The following is a 14,534-nucleotide window of genomic DNA, read 5'->3' on the forward strand; positions in this document are numbered from 1 at the left end:
CTTCTTCTATATGTTAAGAATATATATGCTTCTGAGAGTTTAGCTGAGAGTCTTTAGGTAAAAATAAAAGGAGTAGGAAATAATAGTGGTATTATGGTGAAGGTCTGCTATAGACTGCCAGGCCAGGCAGAGGACTTGGATAAAATGCTCCTATACCAGATTACGAAGTTCTCAGACAGGACCTGATAGTCATGGGAGATTTCAATTAACCAGATACCTGTTGGAAGAACAGCTCTGCTAAAAATGAAAAGTCCAATAAATTCTTGACTTGTCTTGCTGATAAATTAGGGGGCCTGTTATTTTAGACTTGATTCTTACCAATATGGATCACTGAAGGGTTAGTCCATAAACACCTAGTCTCTTTAAATGGAACCAAATCTTCTGAGTCAGGTGAATTGCATCCAAGGGTATGGAAAGAACTTGCAGATGTAATTTCTGAGCCTCTGTCTATTATTTTTGACAATTTTGGAGAGCAGGAGAAGTGCCAGAAGATTGGAGGCGGGCAAATGCATCATTATAGGATGGGTGAGACATGTCTTGGCAGTAGATAACCATCTTCAAATACTTGAGGAGCTGTCTTATAGAAGATGGAACAGATTTGTTTTCTTTGCTCCAGAGGGTTGGACCAGAATCAATGGGTTGAAATTAATTCAAAAGAATTTTTGGTTAAACTTCTCAAAGAAGTTCCAGACAGAGTGGTACCTCAGTGGAACAGGCTTCCACGGGAGGTAGTGAGTTCTTCTTTGGAAGTTTTTAAGCAGAAGTTAGATAGTCATACAGAAATGTTGATTTCATGAACCTAGGCAGATTGTGAGTGGGTGGGCAGGAAGGAATGTTCTAGTGTTTGTCTCTTGTGGCCATTCCTTGCATCCTTGGGGAATTGCTAATTGCCACTGTGGATAGGTGAATTTCCTCCAGGCCAGGCTGGATTTTTAGGTGGAGGGATCATTTGAGCATTAAACTGGGGTTACTGTGGATGGGCAGATACTTGTGAGTTCCTGCACTGTGCAGGGGGTTGGACTAGATGACCTTGGAGATCCCTTCCAACTCTGTGATTCTATCTCTGGAATAGTGGTGGACTCACATTTGTTGATTTTGCCCACTGCAGATGTCTTCCCAAGAGACTTCATCTGATGTTTACAGAAATCTGAGCACAGGTGCAACAGGCAAAAATACCAATGGGGCCATATACATTAGCCAGACATTCACCTAGCTTAACGGGAGACAGTATCCAATATGATAATGTCTGTGTTGATGCCCCTCTATCCTTTCTAAGATTACTGAATCAATTAAGAGATTCCTATCTTGCCTGGATTGGCCTACTCCATCAAACCAAAAGAATCTGGCCCCACCCTAATGTGAACAGAGTCCTTTTTAGATGCAATTGAGATGCCACCTTGAGAAGAAAACCAATGCTTGGTTTTAACACTAAAACATTCTGACAAAATCATAGAAAAATAGGGCCATAAGCTAAGGAGAAAGGCCCTGTACCCTCCAGGCTATAGTTTCGGCCTTTAAAAAAGATATCTTGTATGAAAGAAAGTACAGGGGAGAACTTCCTTTCCAACCCACCCAATAGCACACATACTCCCTTATTTGAGGGGAAGATGGTTGCTTTTGAGTGGACGGGATTGCTTGGTACATGTGGTCAGGATACTTAAAAGACAATGTAGAACCAATGCGGACTTTTGCCAGTTCCTTTTTGTTGTTTGGCTGGGAGTCCAGAGAGTGATCCCTAATATTTTGGCTACCAATCTTCACTTTCTAATGTGCCTCAGAATGTCATCTGTCTGAGCACTAAATAACCCGAGATCATCAAGTCAATAGGGAGGGATGAAGCCAAGAACACTGTTGCTTCACAGTACTAGATGCCATTGCTCCATTGTAGCAATTTGCCTCCTGTCTCTAAATTAGCGTCAACTTACTAATTGTATTTGAAGGTCTGGTGGAACAGCTCTGTCTTGCAGGCCCTGCAGAACTGTTTTAAGTCCTGCAGGGCCCTGATGTGACTCAGGAAAGCATTACCAGACCATTGCCGGGGCTGAAAAAGCCCTATCTCTGGTTGAAGCCAATTTGATTTCTCTGGGGTTGGGGATCTTGAGCAGATTTAGTGTGCTCAATCTTAAATTTCTTTAGGGGACATAGTGGAAGAGGCAGTCCTGCAGGTATGAAGGTCCCAGATCATGGCTGGAAAAGTCCACCTCCTCTGTGAGGGGAGAGAGCACTCCTGGGATATAGAAATATTTTTAAACACTTGACAGCTCTTCTTTGGCAGGTCTGCAAAAGTGCAGTTCCATGCACAGAAACCACAAAGATGAGTAGGATCTGTGAAAGAATGGGAGTGGCGATTTTTGCTGATTTCCTCCTTCCCACTGCAACTCCAAAAGGCTTCATCAACCCATCTTCAAATAATTGCAATTTAAAATATTATATAATAATATCTGCTTTCAACAGATTATATTTTGGTTATATTTTCTGTCGAACAAAAGTAATCATGCCATGTCTGTTCTACAGAATGGGATTTATTTATGTGCCATGAGTAAACTGAGGAATTTCATTATTTAAAATGGGAATGAACTAGCAATACTAAGGAAACAATTACAATTTAAAATGCATACTTACAAATAAATATTGGAAATTTCCCCATGTTTTTACTGATGCATTCATTTTTATTGTCTGTTCAAGTAGATGTTTTCTTTGCATTTTTAACATGCTTGAATCAAATATTGTTGGATCATCGAAGGACCTCTATAACTAGGGAACAAGTGTCACAGCATACTAGAGATACATCTTCAGCTTCGTATTTGGAGATCGTGTAATTCCCACCACATCGACAGATGAGAGAATAAGATTGATCATCTATTGAAACAGAAGTCAATAACTTTAGTTTTTTCACAGATACATTTGAAATGCTTCCTAAAAGTCAGTAGTATAGTGCAGTGGTCCCCAACCTGCGGGCCGCGGCCCGGTGCCGGGCCGCGGCTCCCTCTCCCCGCCCCCCCGCAGTAAAAAACTTCCCAGGCCGCAAGCTTGCGGCCTGGGAAGCTTCTTACTGCGGGAGGGCAGGGAGAGGGAATCAGGGACGGGCCACGCATCGCGCATGTGCGGCCCGCGCGGGCGCGGCCCCGATGCGTGGGCATGGTCCGAGCGGGTGCGGCCCGATGCCCTGCCGGTCCCCAGCCTCAGAAAGGTTGGGGACCACTGGTATAGTGGAAATATAGAGTTCTTCATCATGGATGTGAAAGGCTGCCATTTTCAAAGTGAATCCAATTTGATTTCTCTGTGGCTGAACCTATAGTCCCTAAAATGAAAATTTCCCCATGACATAGGATTTTAATGAAACACAAACATTTCTGGAGTAGTGTAAAAAATCTGAAATACATTGTTGTATTTAAATGTTAAGAACCATAGATAATGTTGTCATCAGCCATTTAGTCACGTCCAACTCTTGTTGTTTCCATGGTACAGCTATCGCCACAATCCCACACTGCCTCCTTCAGCCATGCAATATTCTGGCTGGTGTCCATCTCGACCATGTCCAACCAGTGTGTTCTTTGTCGGCCCGGTTTCCTTTTTTCGCTGACCAATTCGCTGACCAATAACTGCTTTCTCCATTGAGTTGGAGCTAATGATATGGCCAAAGTAAGTGAGCCGGAGTTTCCTGATTTTGCCCACCAGTGACAGATCAGGCTTTAGGGACTGTAGTATTTCCTTGTTTGTGACTTTTACTGTCCATGAATTGATTCTATTCTTGTCCAGTTTTTTCATCATCCAGCTTTCGGAGCCATAACTGGCCATTGGAAATATGACAGATCTAACTAATCTACATTTGTAGTCAGGTTTATGTCCTTGCTTTTCCATGTTCAGTTCAAGCTCATAATTGTTGAGCAACCCAGAACAATTTGACTTTTTATTTCCATACGGCAATTGCCACACATCAATTTGTGATCCAAGAAAAACACAGAAAATACTATTATTATCTGTAGAACAACAAAGGAACTTAAAATAGCACAAATGTTTTTTAAATATATATATTTAAACCATTTATTAGCCACCTTTTTCATTGCAGAACTCAAGGCAGTTGACAATGTCAATACAACAGTGATTTAAGCCAACAAAGGAAGGACAGGGAGTTGTGGTGCAGGGCGTTAAATTTGTTTCAGTATTGAAGTGGGAAGGCATGTACCAAAGTGCCATAGAAACTGGAATTGATACCACATGTTCTGGAGGCAGTTTCAGGCAAAAAGCATATCTGTGAATTCATCTGCCGTGAGAAGGCAGTGGGTAATAAATCTAAACAACAACAACAACAACAATAATAATAGTAATAGTAATAATAATAATAATAATAATAATAATAATAATAATAATAATAATAATAATAATAATAATAATAATAATAATAATAATAATAATAATAATATGTACAAGCATCTACATCTGACTCCTGTGAAAGAATTGTATTGGGTAGAATGGTCAAAAAGAGTGCGAGTAATCCTTGCATCTATTTTCTGGTACTGTTCAAGAAAAAGCTAGTGAAGCCATTGCATATGTAGATTTGAGTGCCTTTGTGACATTAGTAGTCATTACAGCAATACTTTCCTGCTTGCATCAATTGATTTAATTATAATCTTTGCATTAGCTGAGACACAGGTATTTTGCTTTTTCTGCAGTATTTTGATATACAATCAATAATTTTCCAAGAAATAAATGCATCAAACAAAGGAAAGTTCTAAGCTTTGAGCTGTTAGAAAATAGACTGGAAACTGCCAGTTTTAGAGAAATCTATGATCACATTTGGAAAACAAATCCTCATCTAAATGGGGATATTGTAGAGTTGTAAAAGTGCAGTTAAAGGCAACCAAGCTGATCAAGGGGGATGGACCACTTTTCCTATTGTGAAAAGCAACTGCATTTGGGGAAAACAACACATCAAGCAATGGTCATAATAGTGATGTATAAAATTCTGAATAATAAAGTTAAAATTCGCTATATCAAAAAAAGGACTCATAGTTGCCTGAAAAAATTATTTGACATAAGATTCATGACAGATAATTGAAAGCACTTCTTCATTCAATACAACTATCCATCCATCTAACCATCTAAACACCTACCTTGAGACTGGAGTTCAGGATCGGATCTGTGGAGTAGGCTTGGAATTTTATGGGGGATTAATCTGAGATGAAATGGGCTTGTTTTATCATTTCAGTATGTTTTATTGGTAATCTGCTGTAAACCACCATGATCTGGCTAGTCCAGGAACAGCAGTTGACAAATTTAATAAATACATTAAATTAAAATAAACTCAATTTGTTGCCAGCAATTTTGGTGATGCCCACTGGTTACAATGTCTTAAATGGGGATTAGACAAGTTCATGGATGACATGGCTAATAGGTGCTGATAAACATGGTAGAGAAATGGAATCCCATGTGCACAGTGTCATATGTGGCTCATTTCTATCCCCTGGGTTGCCCGGAAGGTTTGGCTTCGGCTCCAGGTGGCTGCTTTTTTCAGACTCAGTCCCTGCCCCCCCCCCATCCTTTGCATTCCTTTGAAATGTACAGTCAGTCAGTTCTCCAACTACCTCCACTCCCACTCATGGCAGGGAGCCCTGTCTTATCAGCATGTGGCCTTGGTTCTCAGGGGAAAACTATTCAGTTAGCAGGATACTTCCTGGGATCCAGGGAAAGATTGGACTAGGTGTCTCCAGGATTTGAGCCTAAAAAGATCAAAGGTGCTTCTGATGCGAACCCCTTTTTCCCGCCCGTAGTTCCAGTACTATAAAAGGCTGGCTAGATCCTTACTCTGTGTCTCTGTCAATTTTCATTCTGCTATGCTTTAGTATTTCTATCATGTTTTGTGAATACCTTCAATAAAGACTTTTTATCCTTTACCTGCTCTTTGGAGTCGTGCGGATTAAGTCTATGGAATGGTCTCACCGATGCTACTGAAAATCTAAGTTCCTGACACAGAGGTGATATGCTTTTCAATGCTAGTTACTAGTGGAAAAACACAAGATTGTAGTATGCTTGTTCACTGTCTACAAGCATCTCTGGATGGTTACTATGGAAAACAGGACACCAGACTAAATAAACCTTTTGCGTTATTCAACAGTGTTCTTGATACATTCCTAAAATATACTTCAATTTATACTAGGTAAACCTGTTATACTGGTTGTTGTGCGTTTTCCAAGTTTTTTGGACCATGGGCACACAGCCCGGAAAACCTACAATAACCTGTTGACTCCAGCCATTAACCCCTTTGACAATTCATCAAACCAATTATATATTTGTTCTTACTGGAATTCCAGGCCATATCTTGAAGGGAAACTTGAGCATCCACAGGCAACACTTGTGTTAGTTCATGTTCTAATTAAAAAAGAGAGAAAAAGCAATCAAGTCCAACAGAGTGATGCATTACTAAAGTTTCCTAATGTCCGATAAATTATAACTGATTAAAGCAAAATTGGTAGAGCTGGGAGAAACACTTTAAGCACCCCTATACAATTCTATGTGGGATGGGGGGAGGGGAGGCAGGAAGCAAATCTCAAACTAGTGCTTGGTAGGGGGAAAACGTTTCCGTTAAGAATAAAGAAGAATAGTTGGCTTTTATATGGCACTTTTCTCTACCAGGAGTCTCAAAGCAGCTTACAATCACCTTCCCTTTTCTCTCCCCACAACAGACACCCTGGTGAGGCTGAGAGAGCCCTGATATTACTGCTTGGTCAGATCAGTTCTATCGGTGCTGTGATGAGCCCAAGGTCACCCAACTGGATGCATGTGGATGAACGAGGAATCAAACCTGGATCGCCATATTAGAAGTCACTGCTCTTAACCACCACACCAAAACCAATGTAGGCCCATTTCCAATATACTACATCATATCCTTTGGATTTACACTGTAATTATTAAGGTTGTATAAATCATTCCTACATTTAAATGAGATTCAACATTCTTCAGCAGTAATTTATTTATCCCACTTCCTTAGCTCATTTTCTTTGTTACAAGCATAAAGAAGAGTTGGGTTTTATATCCTGCTTTTCACTGACTGAAGGAGTCTCAAAATGGCTTACAATCAACTTCCCTTCCTCTCCCCACAACAGACAGCCTGTGAGGTAGATGAGTCTGAGACTGTTTCCGCACCGGAAGCTTTGCACCAGGCTACAGGCTAGAGCAGCGGTCCGCAAGCTTCCGCTTGCCGCGGACCGCTGTGGAGTAGTGGGCTTAGAGGGCGGCCCGGGGGCCCACGCACATGCGGCAGCCCCAGCGCAAATGCACATACACAGACTGCGCACGCGCGTTTGCACCCGGCAGTCCGCGCATGCACGTTTGCGCCACCGCCATGCCGGCGGCCGCGGCTTCCCCTCCCGGCCCCTCCAGGCCGCGAGCAAATCGGCCGCTAAAACGGCCAATTAGCTTGCGCCTCGGCAAGCTTCTCTTCCCTCCCCTCCCCTCCCGAAGTGAGAAGCTTTGGCGGCCGATTTGCTCGCGGCCTGGCGAGCTTCTCGCTTCGGGGGGGAGGGAAGAAGGAGCCGTGGCGCGGCGCCAAGGCCTTCGCGGCCTGGCACCGGGCTGCGGCTCATGGGTTGGTGACCACTGGGCTAGAGTTTGAGCTGGGGCAGGTTGTTCTGCCTCTTCCTGCTCCCACACGGCGGAACATTTGGCTTGGTGCACCTTGTCCACCCTGGAATTGTGCTCCCACACAGGAGTTGGGACAGTGAATTTCCCAATGCGGAAACAGTCTGAGAAAGCTCTGAGAGGACTGCTTGGTCAGAACAGCACTATCAGGGCTGGAAGAGCATGGAATAAAATCTGGCTCACTAGATTAGAAGCCACCGATCTTAACTACTATTCCACCACTAAACTTCACTTGTACATCGTAATAAGTTTGTAAATGGAGGTCTTCAACCTAATGCCAATCAGTTGTGATATTCAAACGCAGATGCAAAGTGAGGTTTGTTTCTCTCACATTAACTTGGAATTTTAATTGAGATAAACTGTGGTTAGTGGGACAGTAACAAACTTCAGTAAATCAAGGTACCTGCTTTCAGACATCAATCTTTAGTCTCAGCTTTCGATGCATGGGAAAGTGAGTGAGGATGGAACAGGTATCCAAGCATATTAACCAGGTTCATAGACATCAGAAACTGAATAGAACCTTGGCCTCTCATCCCATAACTCACATTTCACAAAGAATTATGTAACTAAAAATTATTAAAGACATGTCATTGCCACTTTGTTATAATTATCCTGAACCAAAAGAGGCATACTTCCTCTGAATATTCTGAATATTCTGCTAGTCAACATAGGAGTTACACTAAGTACACAGCTTCTTGTTTAAAGCACACTATTATAGGGATATTATTTCTCTTATTTGTATCTTTGGCAGTTTGTGGAGTACAGAAAACCCTGAGATATAAAACTAATATGGGCTACTAGCGTTCCTTATTTTTTTTACAAGACAAATGGTTTTTATATTAAAACATTTAACAACTCCAATCACTTATTCAAAACACAGGTCTACTACTGGTATAAATGTATTTTTAATACCAATTCACTGTAGTTCCTATATAATGATTTGAAATTAATGGTAAGAAAATATGCCAGTAGAGTTAAGCCAAGCATAAAATCAGCATCAGAATGCATAAAGGAAACTTCTGGTAACTAGTAGACCTAACTGATTTGACTGTGCTTTGCAATACTAGAAGTATGGACTCTGCACTGTGAAGTCCAAGTAATTCTAATCCAAATTCATCTGGGACACAGAAATGTTACATAAGAATAAAACATTTTAGAACAAAGATTATACTGATCTCCATTTGGTGCACTCAATCTACCATAGTAGTTAACTATGAATAATGTATTGGTAGTGAAATTAAACACTTATTTAAACTGTCCTCATATATTGGTGAAAAAAATCTAATTAGCACTTTAATATTAAAGAAGGATTTCTTCCTCCCCTTCATGCAATACATTAATTAGCGACCGATTATCCAGTATCAAGTTGGCCTGTGGTCTATGCCTCCTTTTTGCAACATTAAATTGTGATTCTAATTTTACCTGAAATCTACACTACAGGTCCCCAGGGAATGAGATTCATCTAAATTAATCTTAATTAAGGCAATTAAAACAAATCAGAGAAGTTAGAGATAATTATAGGATCAATAAAACCTCTTTGACTTGACCTATTCTGAACACCACCAGTACATTAGTTATAGAGTAAAAGCAAGTTAACTTGACATCTGATTATTTGCTGCTGAAGTAAGAAATTAGGAAGAAAAAGATCAGGAAAAAGGAAGATATTTTCATTATCAACTAATCTATCCTAAAAATTATGCTCCAGATCATAAGACAGAATACAGAGGAGGATCTTCACTGGAGACATGCAAAGCAACAGTAGAGGGTTTTTTAAAGCATTTTTGTCTTTTCCAAACAATTTCATAGATTGCAAGTAGTCAATCCTCATACTTTGCCAAAAACATGCTCAATTACATTTAAATTCATTTTAGCATTTTGTAGGCAGCTAGGGATATACAGTAGTTTTAGGGGTCCGCCCTACAAGAACCACAGGTTGGGTCATATGGTTGGGAGCGAGGAACTTGGGGACAGAGATCCTGCCCAGGACACAGATCTCAGTGATTCTGGGCCAAGGCAGGTATAGCGGTGGGAAGAGTTCCAATAATAGAGGGGCAGAGAAGCATGTAGGTCCATGGAGGCCCCACCTGTGGGTTTCCCACGGATGCCAGTCTGGTCAGAACTCTGGCCCATCCCCAGATTTGTAAGAGAAAGGGATAGGGTGGAACCGGTGCTGATCCTATGCAATGCCAGACCTGTCAACAACAAATCCTCGACCTTGCAAGATTATTTTACTTTGATGGATGATATTCGGTGCCAGCTGGATCAAGGTGGTTTGGCCATTCTCGTGCTTTTAGATCTGCTGGCCGCATTTGATGTGGTCGACCATGAGATTTTGGCCCACCACCTTGCTGGGACCGGGATTAGGGAGAACCACACTAAAGTGGCTAATCTCCTTTCTCCAGAACTAGACAAAGAAGGTTGCAGTGGGGGAAGAATAGTCGGCCCCTTTCAGGCTCCACATGGCTGGGTAGAAAGGGGCAGAATTAGGAAGTGCCACAAGTCCTCCTTCTTGGAGGGGTTGAATCTCAGGTGACTCTGCCTGAGCCATACAGCCACTGCTTCTAAACATCTGGTAAATGTATCTTTGGGGGGGGGGGGGGAAGGCCAGCTGGCCGTCCATTAGGAAATAGAGCTGGGTGTCATACGCATACTGATGGTAACCCAGCCTGTAGCCCTGGACCAGCTGGGCTACAGGGCACATGTAGATGTTGAAAAGTGTAGGGTACTGCTTATCTGCAGGACTGCTTATCTGCTTATGCCCCCCGTGGGGATCTTTGCTCTGTGGGTATGAATATACTGGTGGTCCCAGGCCCCCAGGATATATGTCTGGCTTCGACCAGGATAAAAACTTCTTAAAAACTATACTGAACTAACAGCACATAGAACCAAGGACCAAACGCGTTTCGACCCTTCCGGGTCTTCCTCAGTGATCACGATTATAATAATACATTCTATATAGAAATATAGAACTCTCTATAATGCATAGCTCAATGGTTGAGTGGGATCCTGAAAGATAAATATTGGAAAATATCAGAATGAGCATAATTGTTTTTTGGTGTTGGTTTTAATCTTTAAACCTTTACACAGTCTGGGACCTGCATACTTGAGGGATTGTCTCTTCCCACACGTACCCTGAAGAGCTCTTCACTCTGTGAATACCAACATGTTGGTTGTCCCGCACAGAAGTGCACATAGCCTCCACCAGCCTGGTAGAATAAGTTGCCGCCAGAGACCCAGGCCCTTACAGAGCTTCCAAAGTTTCTAAGTTCCAAAATGCCTCCACCAGCATTTGATTGAGGCCCAGGGTTGCACTCTTACCATCTGAAAGGGCCCCACTGGCTGACCCCCCTGCTCAGGCTATGCCTGAGCTGCTTTCCTGCCATTCATAACCGGGCCAGTTGTTTTATCAATTTAACACCTGGCCCAGGTAACAATTAATATGTTGGGGCAATTGTAGTGTTTTAAATGGAAATGTTAAGATTTTAATGTTTTTATTGTAAAGTTTTTTTATGCTGTAAGCTGCCCCAATGCCTTCTTGGAATGGGGGACCTAAAATCTGAATAAATATATTTGCAAACCCAGCTGTTAATAAACATATGTGAAGAAGTATCCTTGTACAGGAAAGCGTATACCTTGAATAAAACTTCATTGGTTTAAACACACCACAGGACTCAAACTTTGTTCTGCTGCTTCAGACCAACATGGCTACCCACCTGAATCTATCAAGAATATTATTGTTTTCAATCCGCTGTAGTTTATAGATTTTATCAGTATGAGAAATACTAAAATGAATGGATTATGGAGCCTCACACTTTGAATGTAAATATAAAACATTTAAACATTTAAATGTTTAAATCCATTTCTGATGGATAAGTTGAAGGACTGCAATCTGGATTTTCAGATAGTTAGGTGGATAGGGAATTGGTTAGAGAACCGCACTCAAAGAGTTGTTGTCAATGGTGTTTCATCAGACTGGAGAGAGGTGAGTAGCGGGGTACCTCAGGGCTCGGTGCTCAGCCCGGTACTTTTTAACATATTTATTAATGATCTAGATGAGGGGGTGGAAGGACTACTCATCAAGTTTGCAGATGACACCAAATTGGGAGGACTGGCAAATACTCCGGAAGATAGAGACAGAGTTCAACGAGATCTGAACACAATGGAAAAATGGGCAAATGAGAACAAGATGCAATTTAATAAAGATAAGTGTAAAGTTATCTGGGTCAGAAAAATGAAAAGCATGCCTACTGGATGGGGGATACGCTTCTAGGTAGCACTGTGTGTGAACGAGACCTTGGGGTACTTGTGGATTGTAAACTAAACATGAGCAGGCAGTGTGATGCAGCGGTAAAAAAGGCAAATAAATTGAAAGGATACAGAGGAGAGCGACAAAGATGATCTGGGGCCAAGGGACCAAGACCTATGAAGATAGGTTGAGGGACTTGGGAATGTTCAGCCTGGAGAAAAGGAGGTTGAGAGGGGACATGATAGCCCTCTTTAAGTATTTGAAAGGTTGTCACTTGGAGGAGGGCAGGATGCTGTTTCTGCTGGCTGCAGAGGAGAGGACACGCAGTAATGGGTTTAAACTTCAAGTACAATGATATAGGCTTGATATCAGGAAAAAGTTTTTCACAGTCAGAGTAGTTCAGCAGTGGAATAGGCTGCCTAAGGAGGTGGTGAGCTCCCCCTCACTGGCAGTCTTCAAGCAAAGGTTGGATACACACTTTTCTTGGATGCTTTAGGATGCTTAAGGCTGATCCTGCGTTGAGCAGGGGGTTGGACTAGATGGCCTGTATGGCCCCTTCCAACTCTATGATTCTATGATTCTATGAAAACCTCAACAACAACCTTTTTGCATTTTCTCCTATGCAATTTGATACATTTTACATTATTCATTTACCAGCCACTGGTTCAATAAAAACAATCCTCCTATTTTCTTTTCAGCTGTGAATCACATGCATGTTTGAAAAATAAAACTAATAGTATAACTCAGGCTTTCTCAACCAGGGTTTTGTGAAACCTTATGGTTCCTTGACAGCCCTGGAAGAGTTTCCCAAATGGGTGGGTGTTTATCTATCTATCTATCTATCTATCTATCTATCTATCTATCTATCTATCTATCTATCTATCTATCTATCTATCTATCTATCTATCTATCTATCTGGATGGATGGATGGATGGATGGATGGATGGATGGATGGATGGATGGATGGATGGATGGATGGATGGATGGATGGATGGATGGATGGATGGATGGATAGAGAGATAGAGAGATAGAGAGATAGAGAGATAGAGAGATAGAGAGATAGAGATATATAGAGTGAGCGAGAGAACAGGAAGGCCTGGAGGTTCATTGTCCATGGGGTCACGATAGGTCGGACACGACTTCGCACCTAACAACAACAAATATGTGTGTGTGTGTGTGTGTGTGTGTGTATTTAAAATTGTTAAACGTTTATTAGGTGATATGACTGTATGTTATATCAACTTGCCTCCCCTCCCAAAATGCCAATGATGGGCCTGGAAGAGGTGGGAAGGGGAGGGATTATGGGTGAGTGTACACAGCTACACAGCTTTCCAATCATATTCTGCATGATAGCATCACTTCTGGTGTTTTTCGAAGCCTGAAGAATGTTTCAGGGGTTTCTCAAAGGTAAACAAATTGAGAAAGGCTGGTGTAACTAAATGATGATTTAGCTATATTCTGTGCTGAAGGACAGCAGGCAGAGCATGACTTTAGAGTTTAGATATTGTTCCAAAATATGGAAATTATCAGATGCACACACAATTCACAGGTCTATTATTGAGCTGAGAAAACTGTTCCATAGCTGGAATTCATACATATAACTATGGAGAAGTGCATCAACTCCCCAGTCAAATGTTAAACAATTCATGAATCTTTCTCCACTTCAGCAGAGTATCTGGTGCTAGTTAGATGTTACCAAGCAATGTTCTAAGTACTAAAAGTTTTTTGTGCCATTAATGTAAGATACAGGTAACATTTAATGTATATAGCCAAAGGCCATTACAATCACAGAGCATAAAGTATTATAAATCATAAAGTAATAACCAGATCTGAGGGTGCTTATCAGATACAATTTTTTTCACCTGCCAAATACATGGGCCTGACAGAGCAAAGAATAGACACAAGATAAACAAATCTAATGAGGAGTCAATGATAGCAAGCATGCGTACAGACATATTTTTGGATTAAAAAGCAAAAATAAAAAAATATGTTTTTCACTAATTGAGAAATACTAGTAGGTAAGTGTAAGAATATGTTATGATAATATTTATTTTATTTATTTTATTATTTATTTGATTTCTATACCACCCTTCCATATGGCTCAGGGCGGTTTACAGACAACATTATAGGGGATACATGGAACAAGTCAACATACAACATAGTCAATAATCAAAAATAACAACCCAACAGAGGTTCTAAACAACAACTTCAGTGATCCCATCAATAACAACATAACAAGCTAAAATCCCTAGAGAGGTCAGGCTGCTTCAGGCCATGGAGGGGATGTCAGAGGTGGGGGGGACCTGTGGTTGGTCTCAGACAAATGCCTGGTGGAGGAGATCCCTTTTGCTGGCCCTGCGGAACTATGATCTCTTCAGGGAGCTCGTTCCACCAGGTGGGGGCCAGGATGGAAAAAGCTCTTGAGGACCGTTGAGGACCGACGTGCTTGTTTGGGGCCAGGGATCACCAGCCAGTTGGCAGTGGCAGAGTGTAATGCTCTTTTGAGGGTATAGGCGGAGAGACGGTCTCTCAGGTACACTGGGCCCAGACCACGTATGGCCTTGAAGGTAAGAACCAAAACTTTTAAGCCTGATCCAGAATTCAATTGGGAGCCAATTGAGTTGTTTATAGGCCGGATATGAGATCTCCA

At 41.6% G+C, this 14,534-nt stretch overlaps 1 protein-coding gene across 1 annotated transcript in view; it reads right to left on the bottom strand.

Moving 5' to 3' along the window:
* The window catches only part of DNAJC24 (DnaJ heat shock protein family (Hsp40) member C24), a 115,499-nt gene that overhangs the window by 31,483 nt on the left and 69,482 nt on the right, over window positions 1-14,534 (bottom strand). Inside the window, 3 exon segments of the mRNA XM_077321959.1 lie at window positions 2,623-2,722; window positions 2,724-2,859; window positions 6,301-6,369. Of these exon segments, the coding sequence (XP_077178074.1) occupies window positions 2,623-2,722; window positions 2,724-2,859; window positions 6,301-6,369 (305 nt within the window).

This window comes from Paroedura picta, chromosome 2 (assembly GCF_049243985.1).
Source record: "Paroedura picta isolate Pp20150507F chromosome 2, Ppicta_v3.0, whole genome shotgun sequence".
NCBI lineage: Eukaryota > Metazoa > Chordata > Lepidosauria > Squamata > Gekkonidae > Paroedura > Paroedura picta.